The sequence below is a fragment of the Entelurus aequoreus genome, linkage group LG13 (assembly GCF_033978785.1).
Source record: "Entelurus aequoreus isolate RoL-2023_Sb linkage group LG13, RoL_Eaeq_v1.1, whole genome shotgun sequence".
Lineage (NCBI taxonomy): Eukaryota > Metazoa > Chordata > Actinopteri > Syngnathiformes > Syngnathidae > Entelurus > Entelurus aequoreus.
This window is the reverse complement of record NC_084743.1, coordinates 36,607,833-36,620,515: the sequence shown is the minus strand read 5'-3', so window position 1 is coordinate 36,620,515 and position 12,683 is coordinate 36,607,833. Positions and strand designations below refer to the sequence as shown.

At 38.3% G+C, this 12,683-nt stretch overlaps 1 protein-coding gene across 1 annotated transcript in view; it reads right to left on the bottom strand.

The window, feature by feature from the left end:
• The window catches only part of LOC133663368 (inactive dipeptidyl peptidase 10-like), a 257,121-nt gene that overhangs the window by 184,196 nt on the left and 60,242 nt on the right, over positions 1–12,683 (bottom strand). Inside the window, exon 2 of the mRNA XM_062067789.1 lies at positions 11,789–11,903. Within this exon, the coding sequence (XP_061923773.1) occupies positions 11,789–11,903 (115 nt within the window). The remainder of the gene's footprint in view (positions 1–11,788; positions 11,904–12,683) is intronic.

The window sequence follows — 12,683 nt, the reverse complement described above, 5'->3', positions numbered from 1 at the left end:
TACAGAATGTGTTGACTTTCTAAAGGATTCGAGTTGTTATGGAACAGATATGGAAAAGATAAAAGACATTGACGCACTCGATAAGGAACGATGACGCACAAAAGACATATAAAAAATGGCAGAAGACCGGAACTCGGGGGTGATTTTGGCTTGTGTGTGTCTTGTTTGCTCCGGAGTAACTTGTGGTTCGTCTGCACGGCCAACTCAATTCAACCTGCACTTCTGATAATGGGTAAATACATTTGTTGTACTAAACTACTTTTGTTGCCTGTTTAAGCTTCGGACAATCCACTACACAAATTGGCGTCACGAACAGGATGGTTTAGAAGCTACAGGTCGACAGCCGCTCTCGCTCTCTCAGTCAGGCAGACAGTGTGCTGCACGCGCGCATAACAAGGTAAGCGTTTTGCTTAAAGTGTAAACATTTTCTGCCTGGAGAGAGCCGGATCGATAAGACTAATTGCTGAATCTATTTTTGATAAAAGATAGGTTTAGTCAGGTTCTCCAAAAACAACCTGGACTGGGGTAAATTATGGTTGGATTGAGTTGTTTTATATGTGATCATTTGTCTGTGTGTTTGTTTAAAACTTGTGATTTCTTGTTTTTAACATAAGGGGATTGTTGATAGAATTTTGGTGGTTTGGAGTGTAGAAGCATAGACTATGTGAGACGAAAAATTTCTCTTAACCTCTTCATCCTCTGTCGTTGCTGGCAGAGGATGCTTCTTTCTGCAAGTACATTAGGTTAGCCGGAGTTGGACACAGCGAAATTTAAGGCAAGGTTGGCTAAACTGGTGTGACATTTGGCCCACACAAATGTATGACGTCTATGAAGGTCCTACGTATCTGTCTATGTGGAAGCTGCAGCCGGGTAAAAAGCCTGATATAAGGTGATCGTTCAGTGACTCCGGTAAAGGAGATCAACTGAGCCAAGTTGTCACGAATTTGGAAATTTGCTGCAGTATAGATGGATAGAGTAAGGGCTCCATATGGTAGAGCCTTCGTGAAACTATATGGACTGACCAGACACGATGTACTGTAGGATTGGGGGGTGATTCCTGGTGATTCTACAGCGCCTTAGGCTGTTATCCGTGTTGGTCAGGAAGGAAAAGCAGGGTATGCTCCGCTAAACGGGTTAATCGCCGTTATATGACTAAGAATGACCTGCGTGTGTGTGTTATGAGACGGCCGATTCCACAAAAGCACGCGTGCATTAGTTGTTTATATTGGTCCGGACCAGGGGGGCGTGGTTTGTGGGATAAAAATGTGTGTTTTTTAAATGTATATATATATATATCTGCGTATTTTAATAACTTTTGTGTAGCACCTGGTTTCTTGTCTGGTTTAATTCCCCTCTTTCTTTCCCCCCCTCTCGCAACCTCCCTTCACGCTTTTTCTCACAGCCCCGCTATCTGTAAAAGTCTGGAAATTGTCTAAAATGTGTGTGCGTGTGAGAAAGTAAACAAAGTTTATGTACAGAAAACATATGAGTGAATGATTTATCCATTTAATTACCTTATTCCGCTCTCGGAGGTTGGATCGCGGGGGCAGCAGCCTAAGCAGGGAAGCCCAGAATACCCTCCTTAAACTTGACTATTTGTCCATCTAAGAGTGAATGATAAATGTTGTTCTTATTATTAAGGTTCTGATATGATACAGCTGTGCTTCTGGATGAGAAAAATAGTTGTCTATTGCATTTACTTTTAACTGTGCTGGTAAATTCTCTGTGTGAGTGACTGTGTGACGCATATAAAGAAAACAATAAAAAAAAAAAAAAAGGAGTCTAAGCTGGAAGACATTTTGAGATAAGAGTGTGTGCGTGTGGCGAGGCTGTGTGAGTGTCAGCTGTACGAGGCGTGGGCCGAAGAGGTGTGACAATGCTAGGTTAGCATTGTGTTAGCATAGCATTGAGCTAGGTTAGCATTGTGTTAGCATAGCATTGGGCTAGGTTAGCAAAAGTTTGCTTACTGAGGCATAGTAAGGCTAAGTTAGCATCTAGCTTGGCATTACTAAGTGTGGTTGAACAGTTATTCTCGGTCTGTAGAGTGTGCTAGTAGTAGGTGCTTGCTAAGTCCAGTAAAATAATAGATATATGGAAAATTACACGTTTAATTATCAATAAATAAATACGTATTGTGGGACATTGAAACATTGTTTAATTCATCATTCATTTATATGTCTAGTATACTTTTTTTGGTACAGCCTTGTTGCTTATCTGATCCATCCAGTTTCTGTGTGGAAGTTGAGACAAACACACACGCACGAACATCATAGATTAGGACACATTGTAACTTTGAATTAATAGTTATACAACAAATAAATTAATAATATTGAATTTAAATTTGATAAAGATAAATTGATCATACATTGACATTTTAAATTTTTTTAGGAATAAACACACAATAAAATAAAAGTTAAATTTATATTCTAATACATCTAAGGGCATCTGTGAAACATAGAGTCTGAAGAAGTACAGATAAGAGCCACTCAGCGCCATTGTCAAAACAAAACGTAGAGAAGCGTTAAACAAATTCTAATCAGAAGGAAGACAGACCAAAATATGAGAACTTAAGTAAACAGACAGCAAGTAAACCAGAAATAATAATGTAAATAAATAACAAAGAAAGCAAATTTCCATGTGACATTGGTGCATGTAGAATTACAAATAGAGAATAAAACTAAATGGAAATAACTGTCTGCAAGATGAGCATGACGTCATGAATTGTGCTCGGGTTAGTAATAGACAGATAGATAGACAGATAAAACGTTATTGATTCCTTCAGGAGAGTTCCCTCAGGAAGAAGAAGTAAAAAGTAAACAGTAACTAATAAGGGTATAAATGGAAACAGAATAGAAAAATATTACCAGGAGAATAAAAATAGAACAGTAAAATAAGAGAAACTAGGCATTAAAGACCATGATATAAAAAAGTATTGCACTGTTAAAAGAGGAGTTGTACAGTGTAATGATGTATGAGACAAAGGATTTTTTATAGGCTAAACCAGTAGTTCTCAAAGGAGGGTATGGTGTTTCCGCCCGGACAAAAAAGGGGGGTACTTGAAGGTATGCCAAGGGGTACCTGAGATTTTAAATATTTTAAAATAGCGACAATTCAAAATCCTTTATAAATATAATTATAGAAGAATAATTCTTCAACAAAATAAATATTTAGAATTAAGTTCACGAGCCCAGATGGATCTCTATTGCAATATCCAAAGAAGGTTGATGATTGATTATATGTATAGAAATCTTTATTATAATTTAATCACTTGTTTAATTTTTAAAACGTTTTAGTTATTCTTATATTTTTTGTCCAAATAAGTCAAGTAAGACCACAACAAATGAGCAATATGGTGCACTGTTATACAATTTAATAAATCAGAAAATGATGACATTATGCTGTATTTTATTTCTTTATTTTACTGGGAAAAAAGGTTGAAAACCACTGCCCTAAATCATATCTAAAGCTAAAATTATTTTATAAGACTGATTATTTTGGATTCGTAAATGGTATGCTGTTGATTGTGGTTAGCTGCAAGTTTGTTTATTTGTTTGTTTGTTTAGTTGTTTGAGTGAAATGGGAAGAAATCAATAGGAATAATTACATGCAAAATGGAATAAAACTATGAGTGCGATAGATAATGAATGAATAAATGAAATAGGTTTATTTTAGTCATATAATCAACCATCAACCAATTTGTGTGAGCAGTTTAACAGTAAATTAGACATATTAACAATCATACACATTTACACACAGAAAAGAAAAGAAAAAAGAATGACCGAAAAAAGAATAGGCGGAAGCCAAAGCTTATATTGGCCTATGATATACAATTACTGAACATTAAATTACCTGGAACATCAACGTTAAAAGATGAAAGTAATTGTTACTATATTTTATAATGTTAAAAAAACTTTACCTTTCAAGGGTCTCCAAAACCATAACAAAAAACTACATGTGTTCAGCTCATCACTGAGGATGGTACATCATTTAACTCCTAAAACTGAAATACATTTGTGTTTTTATTTTATTTTACTTGACCTATTTCAAAAATCAATATCCCCCGTAAATGATAGTGTCTCCTCATAATGTAAACAAGCTAAGAATACAAACTGGAAGGCTGTTGTTCTTTACTTGGAAACATAATTGCCATTGTTTTAAAATTAAATTATCTGAACATTTAACACATTATGACTTATAAAAATAGATTGGTATGATCATAACAATAATGCTTTGTGTAATATTGAAATGAGCGCTTTGTGTAATATTGAAATGAGCCTTTTAAGTTTAAGTATTGGGTCTATAATTATTCTATAAACATTTCCCCAAACTTCAAAACAATATTACATATGGAAAAATAAATGAATAATATAACTTGTGCAGACATTTCTTATTCAGCATGTGTTTAACTTTATACCGAATAGCAATGGATTTCGATATTTTCTTTAATATGTTCAATATGTGGCTTCCAACATATTAATGATCAATTACTATTCTCAAGAATGTAGTTCATATACTCTGTCAATTTCCACTTGATTTAACTTTAATTTTTGTTTCACAATTTGACTTTGCACCCTGGACAGGTCGCCACCTCATCACAGGGCCAACACAGATAGATAGACAGACAACATTCACACACTAGGGCAAATTTAGTCTTATTAATTTCTACATATTGAGATCTATTACTTAAAATAACTACTTAACCACTGTTGTGAAACACCTTTCTAATTTATGGGAGTATTGGGATAGGATTGAGGAAGATGTCTGCTGTGGTGGTGGTTAGTTTGGAAATCAATTTAATAAAAGTAAGTTTAAGTCAGGTAACTTTAAAGTGCAGTTTGACATTTTAGTTTGGAGTAAATTATAGTTTTATTTAGACATTGCAGTACACCATGCCATACGCCCGGGAATCATGTTTGGTGATTTGGCTCCCAAGTTTTTTGTGGTCTTCGGTATGACTCGACCGGGGTTTTGAGCTTGCGACCTGCCGATCTCAGGGCGGACACTCTAACCACTAGGCCACTGAGATAAAGGAGGCAAACCAAATCTCAACAGCTTTCAGTTAGCTACAGATTTTGAGAGTATAATGCGAATAACTATAACGTTACAACTGTTTGCTGTGAATAGTGTTGAATAATAATTACAAATAACAGCCTACATTAATAATTAGAATAAGAGCCGATATGTAGAGTGTTAAAAAGAGGAGAAGTGTGATTAGGGCTGGCGCTTAGAGCATGGCCTTGTGTGTTTGTTATGACTAAGTTGGATAACCAGTCGGAGACGGGCAAGGCAAGGATATGTTTGTGTGGCGTTTTTCATGCAACAAAGTGAAATGAAAGAAAATAAAAGCAAAATTAAAATGCAGACAATAAAAATAAACACAGTGCGGACGTTAAAAGTTAAAATATTAAAAGATTTAGCTGAAAGATAAGGAGAAACGTGAATAAAAACATTCTTTTGTTTTGGAGAATATCACGTACAGCGGGAGGTCAGAGTGCAAGCATGACAGCTTGCTCGCGCCTACTGATAGACAAATGATAGTTTAAATTAACTTATACATAATCTTTAAGTGAATTAAAAGGGTACTTAAATACACATGAAGTAGTACGTATAATCATTGCAAATGAAGGTTATTGATTAGCAATTAATGGGATAGTTAAGAATGTAATTTTAAAACGTGATATGCAAAATTGAACTAACCGAGAGGATATGAAAACGATGGGTGTACATGTTTTGAGTTCCAAATTCTGGAGGAAAAACCTCAACAAAACGTAAAACCATACAGACGGACTTGGGTGGTAGCCACGGTTGTGCTAGGTCAAGCGAGGGTGGAAAGGATGTGCAGCCGGGGGACTGCCAGCTTCTCTGAACAAGACAAGCTCCAAAGTTGTAGCCAGAACATGCTCACAAAAAATACAGGTGTGACAGCAGGACGAACAGCAGGATACAAACAGACCCCTGCTGGACATAAGTGTCAACGGACAATGTTCAACACAATCTTTGAAGCATTCCTTTGTGGTCAACCTGCACACACCTTGTAATGACCTGCTTACGAACTGTGCCCTGAAAATTCAATACCGCACAGAAGGAACTTCCTGATGTTGCCTGACAGCACGACATCAGCTGACAACTACTAGGGACGCCTCCCAGGAACGAATGGAAGACGGGGACTGCTCCAACTGTCCTAGCGCTGGCTGACGGAGGTGCGTCCGTGTGCCCTGCCACCCAAACCGCCAAAGTGTATGATCACCAATTAGACGACTCATAATAGGAGCCTTTTGACTCTTATATATGGTGGGACTCAAGGTATGGCCGCTCATGTGAACTATCCTTACAACAATTAGAATGGTATAAGATGGACAACTAATGACCCACATTGTTCCCTCTGTCCTGCCTACGAAACCAAAAATTTAGGTCAAATGATAAAACAGGGCGTAGCTGCCGCTGATTGAACCGATACGCTAATACCACATTTTCAATTATTTCGGTTGTCTGTTAAAAACAAAGCTATTGGTTGCAATTTGGACATTCCTGCTGTAGGCTACAAGGAGCTAGCAGCTACACAACAGCTGAGCTAAAACAAAATTTAAGCATATCAAATAATTGTAGTTGTTTATTACATACACAAAGTCGCAGAGAGACAGAAGTCTGTAGAAAGTATTCAGTAACAAACGTGTCCGCATTATTAAACTTTCTACCACAGGAAACATACTGAACAAATCCAGCAGTTACTGTCAGACTCTAATCTGGGATACCTTGTCTATCAGAGACATGGTTAAAACCCACAACAACTTTCGTTCTAATTAATGTCCCGGGGGACAAGATTACAGAAAAGACAGATCGAGTGACATAGGGGGGAGGAATTATGATTTATGAAAGGGAAAACATTAAAAGTAGATCAATTTGAGTATGTTGAAATCAAAATTACATTTTCCTCAGAAATGTATTTCAAGGTAATTGTAGTATACCGACCGACCACAGCTAAAGACATTTTTCTTGATTCATTTTCAGACATCCTCAAACAGCATAGTATGAAAGAAGTAACGTCATGGGGGACGTTAATCTGGACTGGTTAAATAAAACACGTAGAAAGAAACTTAAGGATATTATAAACGGCTTCTACATGATACAAATGATAAGCAGCTCTACTAGAATTACAATTGGATGACAAAAATCAAAGAGAACATCTGTAAATACACGAATACAAAACCAGAAAGAAGAGTGTAAAATAAAAATACCATTGGATTAATAAAACAATTTGGATTCCAATAAAGACATGAGGACTCAGCTCTCATAAGAGCAATTATAACAGGTCTAAATACAGATCGTATGATTTAAAAGTTTGGAGGAACAAAAGTTACAATGTTTATGCGGAAGTCTAAGGCTGACTTTCACTTAGAATTAATCAAAGCTGCAAAAAGGAACAATAGAGAGTTATGGAAAACCAGATACAAACTTACGGAAAGAGAGCAAACAAGAAACAACACTATAACATTAAATATCAATGGCGCTACTATCGCAGACAGTCTGGACATAAGTAATAATTTTAATGAACATTTCATCCAGTCTGTACAAACCCTGAATAAAAAATCCCTCAAAATCAGTGCAAATAATTGTCATTTATTCAGGATGGACTAATTTTAGAATTAACAAATGAAACAAAGTTAAACAAAATCTTCACTGCATTATCAGACTCACGATCTAGAGATATATATATATGGGTTGGACACTATCTTCCTAAAAACATATAAGGATTTTATTATTGCTCGTATAACAACAATTGATAAATAAATCAATAACGGAAAACACTTTCCCTACCACGTCGAGAAACTGCTACTATGATTAAATCCATAAAGCAGGAAATAAAGAAGACCAGAACATGTACAGACCAATTAGCCTTCTCCACGTTGTAACAAAAGGAATAGAAAATTTGAAATTAAAAAGTGGCTTTGGAGCAATCAAGGCTGCTCACACGGTCACTAAGAGGGGCATTATGTTGACACATCAATTTAATGAGTATTATATTTATCCATGAGAGCATTTTTGTTGTAAATTTTGAGGTATGGCAGTTAAAATCTTGGTTGTTTTTACGAATGATGACAGATGTGAACAAGAGCATGTATGGTCTTTGTGTGATGATGTAAATAAGGTGTGGTTATATTGTATATTAAGAATGTGTCCATGAAGGGGCATTTTAGGACTTCTCTTAATCTGATTACATGCTACAGTATGATTATTTTTTTGATTAATTATTGATTACTATGAATGTATATATTTATTATGATTAATTACAGTCATAATTTTATTGCTTGATTTTTGGATCCCTTTAATTTAGGTAGCCAGGGACTACAGATGGAAAGTAGCTATTTAGATATAATCTGGTACAGAACATATCTGTTTCTGAACTTAATGTTTCTGTGCATTGTCCCATCATAGATAGACTAAATTAAATACAAATATTTAGTGAATTATTGAGGCCACAATAATTCACTAGGTGTTGTAAAATATCAAAGTACTATTGCAAAAGCGAACAGTGACCTCAAACATGACCTGTCCTCCGCCTCTGTTCTTGCTGCACTTGACTATCAGCTGCCTTTTCTTTTTCTTGGATGTTTCTGAAACTACTAATACTACTACTACTATTACTATTACTATTACTATTACTACGACTAACACTGTCCCTGTGAGAGGGACAGAGGGGGGAGGTGAGTTTGGATTGGGTCAAGTTTGAGCGTGTTGAGGTTTTATTTAATCGATATGATCAATCCGGTACAAGGATAAAGGAACGTAATGATTTAGATTGACAATTGCAGTGGTTGGCGAAAGCAACCCCAACCTCAAAGGAGGGTGCCAATTCAGTAATTAAATGTTTTGTGAATGATCTAATATCCCGACATGGTTTCCCCAAAAAGATTAGGTCAAACAACGGCACCTATTTTAAGAAAACAGGCTATCATCTTCAGTCACAAGATCAGCACTTTTCAGGACCAGCAGCTTCCTAGGAAGGTGGAAAGACCATGAGACCAAAATGGTAAGTTTGCAAAATGTAGAATTTGTGTGCCAGTTCCTCTGTGCAGATTTGAGGATGAAAGCAGCCACCCCAGATTCCCTTGCACTCGCTAAGAGGGGCACGGTCAAAGCCAATCCAGGACCAACACCCGATACCTGACTGGAAGGAACCCAAGGAGAGACAACACCTTGCCAGCGATGACGAGAACAACTAAGGTTGCCAGCCAATGTGTCCACCGGGACTCCGGCAGCTGTGGAAAGAAGTGTCGGGAGTGCCGAAGCAGCGAGGAGGCCTGAAGCAAGCCGAGGGCCTGGACCAAAGCCCCACGCCCCATACTCTGCCCCAGCCTTCCCCAAAGCCCCCACAGCTCCAACTCTACCTGAGTTTTCCCCAAAGCGGCCAGCGCGCACATGCCACTGAACAGTCTGCCCAATGGACTGAACCACACCCCAAAGAGAGACAGACTGTTTGAGTGGATCTCTTTCTTCACCAAGGCAGCCAAAAGCCCAACGAGGTGTCGGCAGGCCACCAGCCTGAGGCACCACCGAGCCATCTATACGAGCTCTAATCGAACATGGACTCATACGAAATTCAGTTGTGTGTTCAAAATGAATTGATAATTAACAATATTTGTAACTACATCCATTGCAAATGCCGGGAAAAATATTTTTGCAAATGTCTTACAGTCATAAGTCTATATACATTCATCTATTTATGTTCAATGATGTTCATGATCAAAGTATTTGTTATTCCCTTACTAAATCAAAGGGTAGGCCACTAATTGTGTTCTGTGAGATGGTTTTACTGCAGGCTGGTAACAGCGATCGCTCTGAAGGAGGGTCATAGACGGAATTTTTGCCTCGTATAAAAACATTGAGGTTTTTGCCTCTATCTGCGGTAGAGATTTAAGTTAGTGGTCTATATCAGAAATTGTTTTGGTCCAGGGTCTTAAGACCCTGGAAGGCGGGTATGTAGTAGAATTTCTGACCTTTTGACCTATATTTCGTGTCTTTTAAGAATGTCCGCTCATTTTCAATTCTCTTGTATTTTGTGCCATTGAATGGACCAGTGGTGGGACAAAAGTGAATGTTAAGTCGTGCCAACCTGTCTACAGAATGTGTTGACTGTCTAAAGGATTCGAGTTGTTATGGAACAGATAGGGAAAAGATAAAAGACATTGACGCACTCGATAAGGAACGATGACGCACAAAAGACATAAAAAATGGCAGAAGACCGGAACTCGGGGGTGATTTTGGCCTGTGTGTGTCTTGTTTGCTCCGGAGTAACTTGTGGTTTGTCTGCACGGCCAACTGAATTCAACCTGCACTTCTGATAATGGGTAAATACATTTGTTGTACTAAACTACTTTTGTTGCCTGTTTAAGCTTCGGACAATCCACTACACCACTACTACCGACCACGCAGTCTAATAGTTTATATATCAATGATGAAATCTTAACATTGAAACACATGCCAATACGGCCGGGTTAACTTATAAAGTGCAATTTTAAATTTCCTGGGGAACTTCCGGTTCAAAACGCCTTTGGAGGATGACGTATGCGCGTGACATCGCGAGGTCCACGGAAGTGTTTGGACCCTTTTGGACACAATACAAACAGCTCTGTTTTCTTCGACAAAATTCCACAGTATTCTGGACATCTGTGTTGGTGAATCTTTTGCAATTTGTTTAATGAACAATGGAGGCTGCAGAGAAGAACGTTGTAGGTGGGATCGGTGTATGCGGCTGGCTGTAGCAACACAACAAGGAGGACTTTGTTGGATAGAAGACGCGCTAGCGGCGAACTCACCTTGACTTCCTACGTTTCCGGGCCGCCGACCGCATCGTCGATCGCTGGAACGCAGGTGAGCACGGGTGTTGATGAGCGGAGGAGGGCTGGCTGGCGTAGGTGGAGCGCTAATGTTTTTATCATAGCTCTGACGAGGTCCCGTTGTTAAGTTAGCGTCGTTAGCAACAGCATTGCTAGGCTTCGACAGGCGTCGAATACACATTAACCGTGTATTTACATGTCCAGTGTTTGGTTCGGTGTCTCCTGATAGTAGTAGTGTTGATCTTCTGTCTATCCTTCCAGTCAGGGATTTATTTATTTTGTTTCTATCTGCATTTGAGACAGATGCTATCACGTTAGCTCATGCTAAAGAGCTTCGTCGATGTATTGTCGTGGAGATAAAAGTCACTGTTAATGTCCATTTCGCCTTCTCGACTCTCATTTTCAAGAGGATATAGTATCCGAGGTGGTTTAAAATACAAATCCGTGATCCACAATAGAAAAAGGAGAGAGTGTGGATTCCAATGAGCCAGCTTGTACCTAAGTTACAATCAGAGCGAAAAAAGATATCTCTTGAACTGCATTCTAGTCTGTCACTCTAACGTTCCTCATCCACAAATCTTTCATCCTCGCTCAAATTTATGGGGTAATCGTCACTTTCTCGCTCCTAATATCTCTCGCTCCATTGTAAATAACGGGGAATTGTGAGCAGCACTACCGCTTGTGACGTCACGCTACATCCGGTAGGGGCAAGGTTTTTTTTATCAGCGAGCAAAAGTTGCGAACTTTATCGTCGATTTTCTCTACTAAATCCTTTCAGAAAAAATATGGCAATATCGCGAAATGATCAAGTATGACACATAGAATGGATCTGCTATTCCCGTTTAAATTTAAAAAATTCATTTCAGTAGGCCTTTAAGATATTCAACACTCTACTGCCAGCTGGCGGCTATAGTGGATTGTGCACCCCTCACAATTTTGATAATGATCATTACCTGGTGTGAGGAGAATGACTGACATAGTGATGAGGGAGCAGACCACCAGGATGACCAGAAGGGCGATGGCAATGCCCTTCCAGTTCCTCTGAGGCGGACTCACCCCACCAAGATCCTGCAGAAAGAAATGAAGTTCAATCAGAGGCAGATAAATATTTTCACAAGAAAATAATCAGTTCAATGAACAGCAAACAATACACATTTTCTATCAGTCACAAACCATAGCATATTGTTTTTTATAATGGACTCTTAGGTTAAACACGTGAAGAAGTAGTTAAGGCAATGTGTGTAAAAATCGTGTGCGAAATCTGAAGAGTTGAAGCTGAACTAACATGTGTCTGCAAAATGTGGAACTAAAAAAGTGGATTCGTAAGACGTGCATATGTGCTATCCGAATGTTTTGCAATGTTTCAATGGGTGGAAAAATTACTTTTACTTTCAATTATATTTATTGGGAGGGAACATCTGGAAATCTGTGGAAAACAGGAATCTGCAGAATGTCAAAAAAAGATGTTAGGCTGTTAGGGGTTGCAAAGACTAGACGACTAGTCGACTCTAGATGCCCACAATGACGTTTTGAGCCTGATGTCGACTAGTCGCTGGCCACGTGATTTTGTCAGAACAACCAGGTGAGGAGGTTGGTACTTCAAATGTGTGGAAATGTTTTACCAAACATCATGGTAGCAAAATATGCATGTCTGTCCTCAAATACAACAAAAGTACAAGTGCTTTATAGACCCACTTGAAATGTCCCCAGCTAACGCTAGCTATAGAATGGCCTAACTACTGGCGGCAGCAGTCATTTAGCGACTTCACCAAGCACACTGCTGTGACAGAGAAAAGAAGGCAGAAAATCACCAATTTGCTTGAAAATGTTAAAGACATTCGACCTTTG